This window comes from Olea europaea, chromosome 13 (assembly GCF_002742605.1).
Source record: "Olea europaea var. sylvestris chromosome 13, O_europaea_v1, whole genome shotgun sequence".
NCBI classification, from domain to species: Eukaryota; Viridiplantae; Streptophyta; class Magnoliopsida; order Lamiales; family Oleaceae; genus Olea; species Olea europaea.
The window spans coordinates 8,214,327-8,229,696 of NC_036249.1; the positions used below are offsets into that span (position 1 = coordinate 8,214,327).

The window sequence follows — 15,370 nt, forward strand, 5'->3', positions numbered from 1 at the left end:
TTTTTTTTTTTTGAAGAGAACGAATATAGCAGAACATAAGGCTAAAAATTTTACAACATTACATACAAGAGGCTATCCAGTGGCAAAGTAACAATATCACATCTTCACAAGCACATATAAGTAAATAACTTCATTTTATTCTGTTTTAACACCCAGAATTGAAAACTATCACTAATGTTCATGGGCACAAATTCCAGCAAATTTCACCAAGAGCACTAGGAGAATGTACTTCAAAGGGTGATTGGTGGGGATTAAAATTAGATTTTTTTAATACATTGTGGTAGAAGTTTTTGAAATGTGTGGTTGAAAAGTTGTGGAACTGATAAAAAGATGTGATTATTGATTGTTTGACTTTGACATAGATCAAAATCAGATTTTAATCCAAACCAAACAAGCTCTCAATAACACCCCCAAAGTTCTAAATTTCATAGAGGAGAATTTTTATATTAACGTAATCCTGGTGTCAAAGCATTGTACTGCACATAAATCTCTCATTTGACGATTTCATGAAGAAATAAAAGGGAAAAATGATGGGAAACAACTAAATATATACTTCACTCCAGGTGAAACAACTAGAAAATTTAGACTTTTGGTTAGATTAGATTTTATTATTTTTACCGGATAAAATTTTAATTTACATTATCCAGAGTTTTTTTTTTTTTTCTTTTTTATTATTAGAAGTTCCCTTGGAGTTAAAGATTACGTACTATAAAAGGGGACTTACTTTTTCATTTGGAATACAACTATGAATAATGTTTATAGTAGAAACAAAGTAAACAATGTAGTTGATAGTTATGCAGTAAAGAACCCATAAATAAGTATCTACACATAGAGCTTAAAAGACAACTATGCTCACTAGAAACCAAATATGAAAATGTTTCACTGATCTTCACTCTATAGATTATTAAGCAATACGTAAGAAGCAAAAGTAGCTTGCACATATGGTTGGACCTTTATTAAGTAACGCCACTATATCCCACCAGGGGTGAATCCAGGAGTTTGAATCAACACAGGCGAGCCGTTGATCATCTTACATTGGCCGAAATAAAATATTAAGAGTCCGTTTGATACCCATTTTTTGCCAAAAAATGCATTTTTGAGTAGTGATTTGATGAAAAATGTGTAGCTAAAAACAAAGAAAAGTTTCGAATTTGCGTGTAATATTATTTTATTGAAGAATGTGTATATGAAAAGAATAGAGAAAAAATGTATTTTGAAAAAAATGAAAATCGAACAATGCCTAAAGTTTAAATATAACAATTATTTTGTTCAAATTAAACATATATTATTCTGTTATAAGAATAAATAGGACTCATCAAATGACATTATTGCCAAGTTTGTATAATTCAAAGGAAGAGTGTGTATTTGAGTCTTTAGAATCGTCGTTGCATTAAACTAGTTAAAACCTAACAAATATTATTTTGGTAAATTTAGTGGCACAGTTCATGAAGTACCATGATGGTGATGTTTACGACATTCCTTCCACACGGCCATAGGTTCAAATCCCTTTGTCCCCATCCTTGTCAAATTTTGGTAAAAATTGTAGTCTAAGAATGATACACAACAATTTTGTTAGTGAGGGATTCAAACCTGAGCCCTGAGGCGTAAAAATTAAATGTGCAAGCCCTAACCCACTAAACTGCAACAGATGTTTGAAAACAGTTTGAATCACCAGTAATTTAAGGTAATAATTTAACCTATTGTCAAAAAAAAAAAAATTCTCCCGACCGCCGGCGGATTCAGCACGCACGGCTGCGGGTGCTCGCCAAGTGCTGGATCCGCGCCTGCATCCCACTCTAGACGACAAGTTCACTTCTAGCAGTTACAGTCACCAAAATCAATTACTCCAAATAAGAAGTCATGCAATTTCGTTCTTTAAATATCCTTGGCAACTAAATAGAATTCAGACTCTAAACACAATGCATGCCAATGATGGATTAGACCAATTATTAGGGCTGTCAATAGATCGGATATGAATCGGATTTGCTCAAATCCGATCCGTTAAGAATAATTATGCGATCCGATAATCCGACGAATATTTGAATGTTAAATCCAAATCTGATTAGCTATGTTATCAGATATCCGATCTGATAACCCGACCCGAAATTGAAAAAATTAAAAAATAAAAATTTTATTTATTTTTTTCATTAAAAAACATAGTCTCAACAAGATTTTAATTATTTATTTATTTATTTTAAAAAATATTTGAACTATCTTGATGGACTCACTTATTAGATTAGAAGGCCCAAATAAAAAAAAAAAAAAATTTATACAAGTGATGCTCCTTTTTAAAAGAGACTCATCTTGGAATATTTTAGTGATATTGCAATGTGGGATACCAAAAGACTCCTCTTCCAATGATTTGGTAATCTTTCAATGTGGGATACTAATCATAATCTTTTGTCAATTCTAAGTGTTTACTAGTTTACTTTATTATTTTTATTAAAAATTATAGCCTCAATAAAATTTTAATTATAAACAATATCAATTTGAATAAAGTAAATTATTTTGGACATATTAATTTTTTATGTTATAAAACAAATTATTATAATAAATCTAATCAATAAATTAATTATTAGTTTTATCTTATTTTAATTAATAAAAAAATTAAATCTCTTCAACATTTTCAATTAAAAATATTATATTATTATATAATACTATTTATTATTTAAAAATTACGTGAAAAGTGTATACAATTCTCAAAATGAAAAAAACAGTTTCATAAATAATGCAATAATATAAAAAAATATAATATATTATTATAATAAATCGGATAGGGTTGTTATTCGATCATATTGACCTATATCCATATTTGATTCATTTAATTAACGATTTATTGGATTCGGATCTTGATCGAGTTATCGGATTGAGACCCTAAATCCATCTCCCATTAATTTCATCAAATTCGGATCAAAATCCAATCCATTAACAGCCCTATCAATTATTATATAAAGCCCTATCAATTATTATATAAAGTGAAGCTTCTGTTTGAATTTAAAGGGAAAAAAGAGACCTAAACAAGAATAGGCATAATTGATGTCCAAATGCATCCAACTTATCAAGAGGATTTATGCTGGGGCCAGAACATTTGAAAACAACATAGAGTAGTAAGGCTTGACAAAATGGTGGTGCCAGAGAAGAAAACTCTACATAACCTGGCAACCCCCAATTTCATTTTTATTATGAAAATCAAAACATTAAGTTGTAAGAATCCGAATCAACCAGTTGTTGAAAATAAAACATTTTCATGCCAAGACCAAGAAATAAACAAAAAACACAAACTATCGGACAAAACACGTGATGGCATCATGATCACATCAGATTCATAGTCTAATATGTTTATAGTTGTCTTCGCAACTATTATCCATGGAAGTCATGGCTTCTAAGAATTTACCAGCAGAAGGAAAAGGTTAAAGATATTGCAAATAACATGTCAAACCAATCTAGTGATACTGTAATAGTCCACCAACCATATTCCAGAGGGGGAACATTGAGAGGCAGTTCTCAAATTAAAAATCTCCCACGGCTGGACTTCATATTGCATTTTTTAACTCCTACTTTGCATGTGAAGGACATAACCTAAAGGAGCAAAACAACCAGGAACTTGGAAAACCAGAAGATAAATCCAAAGTTAAGAAAAGAACCCAAACAACGTAAAGAAAGCTTATCACTGGGTATTCACTGGATTGGGACCATAACAAGCTAGAGAAGCTAAATAGTTCCGTTAACAATAGAAAACTTACTATAGACAGCCAAAGAATAAAAAGAGAGGAATCTTCCTTGCTTTTCCTTACACTGAAAACGGAGTCAATAGGTCCAAAATATATCTAAGATGCATGAAAACGAACTCCTAACATTTTTTTCACTAAACTGTAAATGAGTGAGGTTCAACTATTAACTAATAACAACTGAGAAAGGTTCACTTTGATCTTCCAACTAGTTGATAAGGCAAAGATAACCTAAAGTAACGTCATTTAAGTCAGTGAATATATCAATTTGTAAAATACAAACAAAATATCAAGTCTTAACAGTGAAAAAGTCCCTAGTTGGACCATAATAAGCACCTTGCCACATCAAAAGACTACTCTTGCTTGAATGAATGAAGATAAATAAGTAAAAAGAGAACACAAAAAGCCAGCAACCTATAGATGTGAAAAACTACACAGATGCATTAAAAGAGAAGGCTTATATATCAAGGATAAGGGAGTCGAGCAGCGAACAAGGTTAGCAATAAGTCGAAGAAAAATAATTCATACAAATATCGGCATTAGACCGTCTTTCAAAAAATAAGAATGGGAAGCATTTAAACTCGCCTTAAGGACTGCCCCCTGTGGCGTGCATAAAAAAATAACTTCAAGGTTAACAATGAGGCAGTTTTGAAAGTAGACACCATAGTTGTGTAAGGCACACGTCTCGTAGCACCACTCAAGGCTTCTGACCCACAAAAGATAAAAATTCTTATCGATTCATTTTGAGAGTAGTCCAATGCCCACTAAAACATTAAAAATTTAGCCCCCGTTTGGCCCCCATTAATTCTGATTATTAAGGGTGAACTATATTTTTTTGAAAAATGGATAGTTATAAAACAATGAAAAGTTCTAGATTTATGTGTAATATTATTTTATTGAAAATTGTGTAATTGAAAATAGGAGAGAGAATTTTAATTTAGAGCCCGTTTGGGAGTGATTTTGAGAATTGATTTTTTGACCGTTAGGAGAAAAGTGGGGTCAACCTGTGAGAGAAGAAGTCAAATATGACGATTGAAATAGTGAAATAATGGTCAAAAAATCAATTTTTTGGGCCAAAAAATCACTACTAAACAAGTTGTTAATTTAATTTGATGAAATTTAATGGGACCAAAGGGGGCTTATATTTCACGGACACAATTTGAGAATTGTTCACTGCCTCCAATTACAGTGATAGTTTCATATAGATTTTTCTTTTGTTTATTTACACACTTTGAACTGTTCTATTATGAATTTTGAAGATTGTTCATGGTCTATTATAAGCTTATTTGCATTTTAATAATAAATGTTTTTGTATTTATTATAAAGCCCCCAAACAAGTCAACGCTTATGCCTATGCCTCACGGAGGAAAAATGCACCCCAATTCACAATTAAGCCTTTTTTAAACATTGCATTTACTCAAATTTGTCCTTAGTACACACTAGAAAGTCCACATGCTTAACATTCGATAGTCAAAAGGCCTAACCCTTATTAAGTAAAATTTCTCAATGTCCACCATGGTTTAAAAGGCGAAAATGAGGGGTACCATGATTTAGACGCTCAAAAATAGCTCGGGGACATTAACGAGGCGTAAGCATCAATGCACACCTCAAACCATGAGAGGCATGCGCTCCTCTTTAATGAGTAGCCAGAGGCACACTATTTATATAAACTTAGTTACATGCATCTTTCCACACCTCAAACCATGAGAGGCAAGCACTTTTTAACGTGCTGGTATTAAACCTAATTAATTAGGTGACTTAATGCGCAGAGTTTAGACCACCAGAGGCATGTTCTTCTCTTAAATCAGCTGGGGCCTACTATTTATTGAAACCTACTTAATCACGTCTCCATGCGCACAGCTTACACCACGAAATGTATGAGCTCCTCTTTAATAAGCTATGGCCCACTTTTAGTTAAAACCTACTTAATTTCATTTGCTGAACAGCTTTAGAAAAACCACTATTTATTTAAACCGACCTAATTTCTTTTTTTATCTATTATCAACCATAAATAAGAATAAATTATAGCTCATGTTTGTCTGCCATTCTCCAAGAACTCCTAAAAAATATATATATAAAAATAAATAAATAAAAACACTCATTTTCAACCACTCATTCTCACTATAAAATGTTTTGCACGTAAACCTCTTTTTAATGGGCATCAAACGGTCATAGGTCCAAAACTAAGATAAAATGTGTTGGATTTTATGTGTAATAATAAAGAGATGAAAAAGAAAAATCAACACAAGAATTGACGTGATTTGGCGGTGTGCCTACGTCCACGAGAGCGAAGCGGAGATAATTTTTATTCAGTAATAAAAATAGGGTTACAACATATTATTTATACTAGCCTTAGCCTGAGCCATATAAGACTTTAAGGCCTGTACAAAAAAAACCCCTGTACCAACTAGACAGTGAAATAAACTCGCGCAAGACCGATGACGGACCTATTTGATCCAAGACCTATGTTCCGCTCTATATGAGCGACATGCACAACAAAATGCAACCCACAACCACAACACACGTAAATCATTGTTCATCACATCGACTCTAGAATTGCGACACATCAAAGACTCATAACAGCACACGAACTCTAGAATTGCATGAATCCCCTAACTTGTTCTTTTGTTATAGGAATTTTGAATTTTATTTATAGTTTATTACTTGCTTATTTTAGTTTATTTTTTGGCTAATTTTTATTCATGAGGCTTATGCATCGTCTTACAATGAAAAAATGCCTCGGTAACCAAAAGGCTAATGTCCACATATAGAATAAGAAAGATATAGAACAAATTTTCTTATGAATTACTTCCAAAACTTCTGAAAAAGAAGTATCAATTGTTATGATCCTATCGCTCCCGTTCATAAAGCTTCATCACACATCGAACAATTTAAACGTAATGTTGCAGTAGTTCCATGTAAATAAAAATCATTCATCTAAAAGCAACAAAGTCATCTCTTTAACATATGCTCATCTTGCCTGAGTTAGGGCTTTCAGAAACATTAACTCGTTTGGCCCATTAGTTCCCAGAATATGGTTGTCATATTATGTAGGGAAAACAGATCTCATCAGCTCCCACAATATGGTTGTCATATTGGTAAAGGAAACGGATTCAACTAACAGAAGCATCAAAATTCGTAACTGACAATTGAATCTGGTCCCAATTCATAAAAGTGTAGGGAAAATGCATATTAGTTAATAGCATGGATTATAGAAAACAACAGATTTAAGTCAAATTATCAGTTCATATCTACTTGTAAGCTCCAATGCATTACTATGCACGGCCATAAGAACTAAGTATCTATGTCTACACAAGTAGCTAGAATTCAAAATTCTAGTTCACGATGGAAGTGGCCAAGTTTTAAAAGTCATTGAACAACTAGTTGAACTCAAATCTTTCAGACCTTATAAGCTCCATCCTCATAAACCGAAATGTCAATATTTTTGTCCAGATTAGAACTAAAGAATACCACATCTTAACCATAGATGAACATATAACTTATAAATTGAAGCAGCAATGAAGAGAGGTGAATATAAAACAGATAAAAGAAAGAAATTGCAAGGACATACTTCTTCAATACTGGTGCTATGGTCAGTAGACAACTGCAACGCAGACAACCTCATAGCTTGGTGAACATGATCTTCATTCCTCTTCTTATTTTCTTTCTCACTAACATCTGAAAGTTCTTCAACTATATACTGGGCATTCAACCCATCATCCCCTGCAACCTTCGATTCTGCACTAGAACTAACCTCTTCAGGTTGGTGCTGTGCTACAATAGCCCGACTATCTCCTACATTCATCACATAGACATCTTCATCCCTCATCAACACAACCAACAAGCAAGAACCCATCAACGCAAGTTCAGGATACTGATCTAGAACCTTATCTGTCATATCCAAATATGCACGCTCTGTAACCTCAAGTGCCCTAGACATTGCTCTCAGAACCAACTCATGATCAACCGGCCCCACCTTCGGCTTCCTCCCATTTCTACTAATTCCCTCCCCCTCCTCCTCTGCTACTCTATTACTCTCCTCCATTTCTCCCACCACTTTCTCTTTCCCTTCAAACCAAAATCTCCAAGGGAACAATCTTCTACCATCCTTATCCTTGTGCTTACTCAACAATCCATGTTTTAGTTTTGATAACAATAAAGACCTCCCATTCACAGCTGAACCGGCATCGTTAAGGTTCAAAGCATCGTCAACCGAAAATGCGAATCTATCAGAACCTGATAAATCAAGCCCCTCTCCTGGATCATCCTCTGCTAAAAATTCCCACAATCTTCTCCTCCTAACCCCAATCTGTTCCTCTTGAAATGTCACCTTTCTTTCGGATTTCGTTTCATTTTCAGCTACCTCCCCTTCTTTAGCCTCTTCATTTTCTTGGTTTTCTTGAGATAAGTTAGAATTATCTGCAATAACTGCATTTTCAGAAGCTACAACTGCTTCCTCACTCTCCCAAAACAAACCCTCTAGTTCATTGTACATGGCTCTGTACAATTTGCTCATGAGAAACTCGGGGGCATCAGGGCCATTGAATCCATCATAAATTCCGACAAAAAGCCACCCATGCTCCTCTGATACTACCACATTTACCCGATCCTCCCCTGCCTTACCCAAGGCCCAATGAACATTGCTGTCACTCCCCATCTCGGTCCTTCTGCTGCTCTCTCCAGATAACGGGATATCCTTCCTGCCTCCTCCAACTAAATACCGTACTGGCACCACCCAAGGGCGCTTCCTCTCAGAGAAGTTCTTGTACAATGCTTTGCGAAATCCAGAAATACCCTTCTTTCGCTTTTTCACACACACATTACCCAACGGTGCTGAAAAGGGGACCCTGCTGCTGTCAGGACCTATGCCTCCGGCAGCACTATCCAGCGGGCCCGACATGGCCCCACGCTCAATCGGACCTGACATGAAGAACGCCCGCTCTAGCGGCCCAGACGGTGGCTCACCTTTGCCGTCACGAGGTAACGGCTGCAAAGGCAAGGCGCTAAACGAAGACGTGCTCTCAAATCCATTCACAACACTACCCCTAGTTCCGGCCAAATAACCAGGAGCATTGCTGTTATTGTTACTCTCGATGGCGCCGTCGTAAATATCGTCAAGGACAGTTCTGGGAGTCCAAGTATTTGCACTAACAGAGGCACCGGAAATAGCTCGGAAACCGGTTTCTGGTATCCCGGGCGGTTTAGGTCTTTGCGGATCGTCAAAACGGAGGGACTGCGAGGGGGAAACAAAGCGATCAGAGTGAGTAGGGGATACAAAGCGAGCAGAGGACCGGACGTAACAGAAGGAATGTCCTAGGGTTTCGTCAAGCGGTTCAGTAGCTGAAAAAATGACACCCTCTTCGTCCCGGTTCGCACCGGCCGACGGGTTGAAACACGGGAAAACCTGCGAAAACCCTGCCCCCATCACATCCGCCGGTTCATTTCGCACCCCCCCAAAAACACAAAAGAAATGAAAAGGCCAAAAAAAAAAAAAAAAACCTTATATATGTATACAGAATGTGTGCTTGGGAGAGAAATGAAAAGAGTCAGTTCTGCAGCTGCTAAGATTTGTAGGGAGAGACAGATGGAGAGGAAAAAGAAAAAAAAAATCTGGGCAGAAGAAGGCTTGGGGGTGGGGGGAAGCCAAGTTTTGGAGCAAGTGAAGTTGGAGTTTTTAAAAAAATTTGCGGGTTTGGTGGTTTGATGAAGTAAAAGCAGAAAGCAGAGTGAAGACTTTGTTTTCCATTTTATTCAACGCGCAGAGAGAGAGAGAGAGAGAGAGAGAGGTGGGTTGGTACGTACATGTGCTCGTAGGAGACTTTGAATCTCCTCCATTTTCAAATTCAAGAATACAATAATTTTATAAAATGTTACCGAAAGAAGAAAGGAGGAACCCAATGTTTTACTGAACTGGGCCCGTGTCACCAACATTAATTTTTATCTTTTTTTTTTTTTATACTCATTTTTAATCACACGTTTACACAATAAAATATTTTTCACTTAAATTCAAAATTTTTATCTATTTTTTTTTTTACCTTTAAAACATTATCTTCAAAAATAATGGTTATCAAATAGAGGCTAAATTGATTAATTTGCAATCATACACTCCTTATGTCTCATAGTGATAAGTTTATTTTTACTTTTCGTATACCTCAAATTATGGATCACTTTTCTTATTTAGCCTCTGTTTGATTCTCATTTTTTGAAAAAAAGTATTCTTAAACAATATTTTGACATCATTTCAACCACACATTTTTCAATAAAATAATATTATACACAAATTCAAAATTTTTTCTTATTTTTTAATCACATATTTATCATCAATACACTATTCAAAAATTCATTCTTACCAAAAGAATGGAGCTCAAACAAGGGTTTAGAGTAAAGTTAATTTTCAATATGCCTCTATATTAGCCTATCTGTTGGCCACCATTTTTCCAATAACTCCTTCTTTTCTTTTCTTTTCTTTTTTTTTTATTTAAATTCATTTTAATTGCACGTTCTTCCATAAATAATAATATATGTAAATAAAAAAAATTTATTTTTTAATAATATATTCTCCAAAAAATCATTATTTAAAACTCCTTTTTTTCAAATTTTCATTAAAATGGCCTTAATATATATTGTTATTAACATATATGAACTACTCCTATTTAAACTATGAAATAACAACAAAAAATCTCCTAAAAAACATTTTCATGTGTGATATACCCCTACCTATTGAAATCGCAAAAATTTATCAAATTTGTTGTTAAGAACAGTAAAAAAGTCAAATAAAAAAAAAAACAATTGCAATTTCCGTAACCAATTTTTTTTTATATTTTTACAACTTAAATACAAAATTTTTATATGTGTCGCCTACAATCTCAAATTTTTAAAATTTTATTATTTTCTCCACCCCATCTTCTTTCCCAAACTAAAATAACCAAAAAATCAAAAGGTTCTCTCCTTCAACCTCACCACAAGCGACACCATCACTAGCACCATCGTCGGCCAGCCATAGCTACGCATTTCACACGAGAAGCACCATAAATTGCCACCGCCACCTTCAAACCAAAATCTTCACATTTTTGGTTCAATATGTCCGCACTCAACAACTCAGGATCATCCTCCCTAATTTCTAAAATGTAATCCCTATGTTTGAATTAGTGGAATCAATTAACTACCTTCAATTGATTGAGATGTAATAGGCTCAATGTTCTTGCACGCTGCGCACGAATTTAAGGGCTGAATTGGATCGATAGTTTGCATGCTCGTGTTTTGTTTGGCCCTGATTATGCATTTCCCCATATGAATTTATAGATTGAAACACCTGGGACCCATCAACTTTAAACGTAACATAGTCGCTATGCGTAGTGTTTTGGGCGAATTTTGAACCAAAAATTGGAGCAGTTGGGGATGATTGGCTTGATTAAATTCATATCCATGATCGTTTGGACTTCTTGTTGGTTCAATTGAGGCAAATTTGGGGATTAGATGCTGTGCGAGGCATGAATGGAAGGAGACGTGTTTGGCAAAAAATGAGTCATGATTGCTGAAAAATTCTGCATCAGATCAAATGGAGGCCTTTTGAGTTGATGTTAAGCCATGTTTAGGGTCTTCTAGATGAGGGTTAACCACCGATTGTGGTGCGCAACCATGGACGTCGCCGAAAGTAGGGTTGTCGGCAAGGAAAGTGTTTGACAATTCGCTATTTTAGCTTGAAATTGGATCTGTTTTCCGATGGATTTGATGCCCGTAGTGGGATGGAAGTTGATAATGTGCATGGTTGGATGCTTTAATTAACCAGAAAGTAGGTTTCTGTGCCTTCCTTATCTATCTTGATAGACGATATGTGGAAAATGCTTAGAAAATAAAGGTTCTGAAAAACAAGAGAGTCAACCATTTGGGCAAGTACCAATCCTTGTCCCTTACTTCAGAACCTTCAAATCTTTTGGGTTTTGGAATACAAAATGCAGCCACTTCCTCCTCTTTTTTTTTATTTTTTTTTTATTTTTTAACGAGGTGTCCCAGCTTGCGCTAGACTATATCCTCGTCCCTGAACCTCCGGCCCCTCAGCATCTCAGGGAGGTAAATCGCGGGATGTGTCCTTATTGGTTCCCAAGTTCCCCACATGACTTTTTACTCCTTCCCCAAAGGGATCCTTCCTCCATAGTGATTAATCCACCAATAATTCCTCCTTTATTGGATCAAAGGTTTCCACTAGAAATCGAACTCCCCACGCTTGGTTCCAGAGCCCCCCAATGTGATTGTTCCGCCAACTTGGATGTGCCCCGAGGGACGCAGCCACTTCCTCTTGTTCATGTGGGAGGTGATTATCTAAGAATTCGGATTCAGAGCAAATTTTTTCACTAAAGCAGGAAGTTCGTCTTTGGCCTCGGGATGAATAAAATAAATAAAAGTGGTTGGGGTGAAAAATAAAGTTTTAAAGTTTTGAGATGGTAGGTGACACATATAAAAATTTTGGATTTAATTTGTGAAAAAAAAAAAATAATAAATATAGGTACCAAAATTGCAATTATTTCTTTTTATTTTGGCATTTTTTAGTGTTTTTAACGGCAAATCTGATAGATCTTGACAATAGAGGAGGTTTTCACACAAAAGGTTTCAAATAGAGGTTTTTCTACAATTTCTAATAGATAGGGGGTTATATCGCACTTGAAAACGTTTCTAGGGGGCTTTTTGTTATTAATTCTTTAAACTATTATTCAATGTAGGGTATATTAGGAAAAGGAGAGTGTTAGATGTACACACACTTTTGTACAAAATGATTTACTTACACTCACAATAGGAGGGTAGGGACCGCATGTTGGAATTTTTTTATTTCATATGGAACCCAAATGTATGTGAGAGTGAGTAAAACATTTTGTACAAATGTGTGAGCACAAATATCTTTATCCTTAGGAAAAATGAAAGTAACTTTATTGTTTCAACTAAACTAATTATTTTTTTTTATTTATGTGAAAATAGAAACAAGACTATCTTTGTGAGACAGAGAGGGTATCTTTTAAAACATTTGGGAAAAAAATGAAAAATGAACATTGACTTTAATAATGAGCAATAGTGTGTATTAGCACGGTGTAATTGGAAATGAAGCCTACTAATTCGTTGTTCAATGAATTCACGGGAAATTATTATAGATTAGGATCAATATAGGTAAAAGTGGACCGTACTAATTTAGCGAAGTTCTCAAACCTTTCAATAATATGTAACGCAATCCCAAACATTTAAATTGTAGGAACGAAATCCAAAACCCTTCACTAATTGTGTGCCGAAAGGACCATTGATGATTTTCATCCAAAAAATTGTCAAGTTCTCAAAAATGAAATGTTTAACTAATTTTAATAAGAGCGAAAGAGTATCTTAACATACTCATTTAAATTTTTTAGCAACTAACAAATTTAATTTAAATATTAAGATTCATAAAATTTTTATCCATCAATGAATTCATATAAAATGTCACCGATCTTTAATATAAGATGAGTAATTGTGCTAATTAAATCATCTCTCTCTCTCTTTTCTCTCTATGGATCTTATTCTCTACCTAGATTACCTACTAATCCCCCATCCCCACGAAGTCTCCACCCCCTATCACGGCACTACACACTCTTCCACGATGCTAAAAAGGGATCCGATTTCAATGTTGTGGATAACTCCATCAGTTCAGGTTTGATAATCTTTGCCATGCCCACCAATTTTTCTCCATTTTTTCAACCACGTGAAATTTTTCACTAGTGAAGTCCCTAACCAAGCTATTATGATTATTGGGTTTTTCTACCCCAACAGGCCAACAAGTCAACTCAATGCATATAGGAATCATATGAAAAAGCAACATATTTTGGAGTGATTTGAGAGGCTCGAGCAAAAAGACTTGAACTCGGGATTGAAACGCTTCTCCAAAAACTCATCTTCGAACAAAGATTATGCTTTTGTTTGGACCTCATTTTTATCAAAATCATTTTCAATAACATGATGTTCAATAACACATTTCATCAACTTTTATAAAAACCTACTAAAAATATGAATTTTTAAGTAAACCAAACAGGGATTGTGATTATGTATCTAAACTACCTCTTCAAATGTTTGCAGCAAAATTGGCTTTTGCATGAGTTTTGGTAACTCGGTATAGTTAGATCTAAAGGTCAACAATCTAAGTAGAAGTGTTTTTTTTCCACGAATTCCACCTAAATGTACTTGTACACAAGGTGGGTATGGCCGCAATAGGGATGGGAGTGGCGGCATTGGTAGTGGTAGTGGTAGTGGTAATGGGGAGTTGGGGTTGGGTACATGTGATAAGTGGAGAAGAATATTCATTTTTTTTTATCCTTTTTTGTCAATTATTAATTTCTTTCTTATTTTAATTGTTTTAAGTGAAAATTGCAAATTAACTCTTTTGATCTTATTAAAATTTATCAAATTATGGGTAAATGTTTGACTTTTTTTAAAAAATAATTATAATAATAAATCTATAGACGAAAATCTTAGATGTCCTCTTTGTGCATATTTATTAAAGGTTTCAGACATAGCTATTACAATTTATTTTTGTGCATATTTATTAAAGGTTTCAGACATAGCTATTACAATTTATAGGTTTGGGATCACACTATGAGCTTGTTTGGAAGTGATTTTGAGAATTGATTTTTTGACCGTTAAGGGAAAAGTGGGGTCCACCTATGAGAGAAGAAGTCAAATATGACAGCTGAAATAGTGAAATAACGATCAAAAAATTAATTTTTTGGGAGGAAAAATAGCTCCCAAACAGCCCCTATATATTTTTGAAAGGTTTGAAATCTCCCCTGCAAAACTTTCAAAAAAAAAAATATTTAAATTTTATGGTTGAACTTTTGTGACAAATATATCAATGTATTAACATTTATATTTATAGAATATTCAATTGAAGTGTTAGATTGAGATTGTACACCAATTTATTTATTTTTTACTTGTTTGAGTGATTTTACATTTATGCAGTTATCAAATCGCAAAAAAAAAAAAGAGCTTTTTTGGTTTGAAAAATAAAATAATATTGCTTGATTTGGTTTGAAATGTTCTCCAAACTATTTAAAATGATATCGTTTGAAAATAGCTTGAAAAAATCGTTCAAGTTTCAAATCTAACTGCGTTCACTTTTATTACTACCTTGACTTATCTAGTGATAGTTTCAAGTTTATCAAAAACACAAATGCAAAAGTGAAAAATATACATTTATTTTTGGATGAAAGTGGAAAATCGATAGTATAATGTATATTTCTATAATTTTTGAAAAGACATGAATTTCGTAATAATGGTTAGATATTCAGGAGATTTAGGGATTGCTTTTGTAATTTACTATTTCGAAATATGGATCCCTTTTAGTTTGTCTATTATATTCTATTTCAGCAATTTGAGAGCCAAATGACTTTAACTTCTTAAGAGTCGAATTTTTATTTATTTATTTATTTATTATTATTATTTATTTTTTTTTTTGGTATTTGGATGAGGGATATTGGATCTTGAATTTGAAAATTCTCAGCAATTTTAATTTTGTAATACTAATTAAGCCCATTTTGAGTCTCATTCTTTAAAAATTTAGGCCCTGTTCTCTTTACCGTTTTCGGGCCGTTTTCTGTTTTCGATTTTTCAAAACGGTGAAAACGTGTTCTCTT

The 15,370-nt window shown here is 34.2% G+C and overlaps 1 protein-coding gene across 1 annotated transcript; it reads right to left on the minus strand.

The window, feature by feature from the left end:
• Window positions 1–7,092: 7,092 nt before the first annotated feature.
• Window positions 7,093–9,551, minus strand: LOC111407494 (protein phosphatase 2C 29-like). Its single transcript, XM_023037005.1, has one exon. It carries the CDS (start codon window positions 9,151–9,153, stop codon window positions 7,189–7,191), a length of 1,965 nt encoding a protein of 654 aa, XP_022892773.1. The 5' UTR covers window positions 9,154–9,551; the 3' UTR covers window positions 7,093–7,188.
• Window positions 9,552–15,370: the final 5,819 nt, after the last annotated feature.

Excerpts from the sequence above, each read along its gene's own strand:
- LOC111407494 (XM_023037005.1), bottom strand. The coding sequence starts at position 9,153 with ATGGGGGCAGGGTTTTCGCAGGTTTTCCCGTGTTTCAACCCGTCGGCC.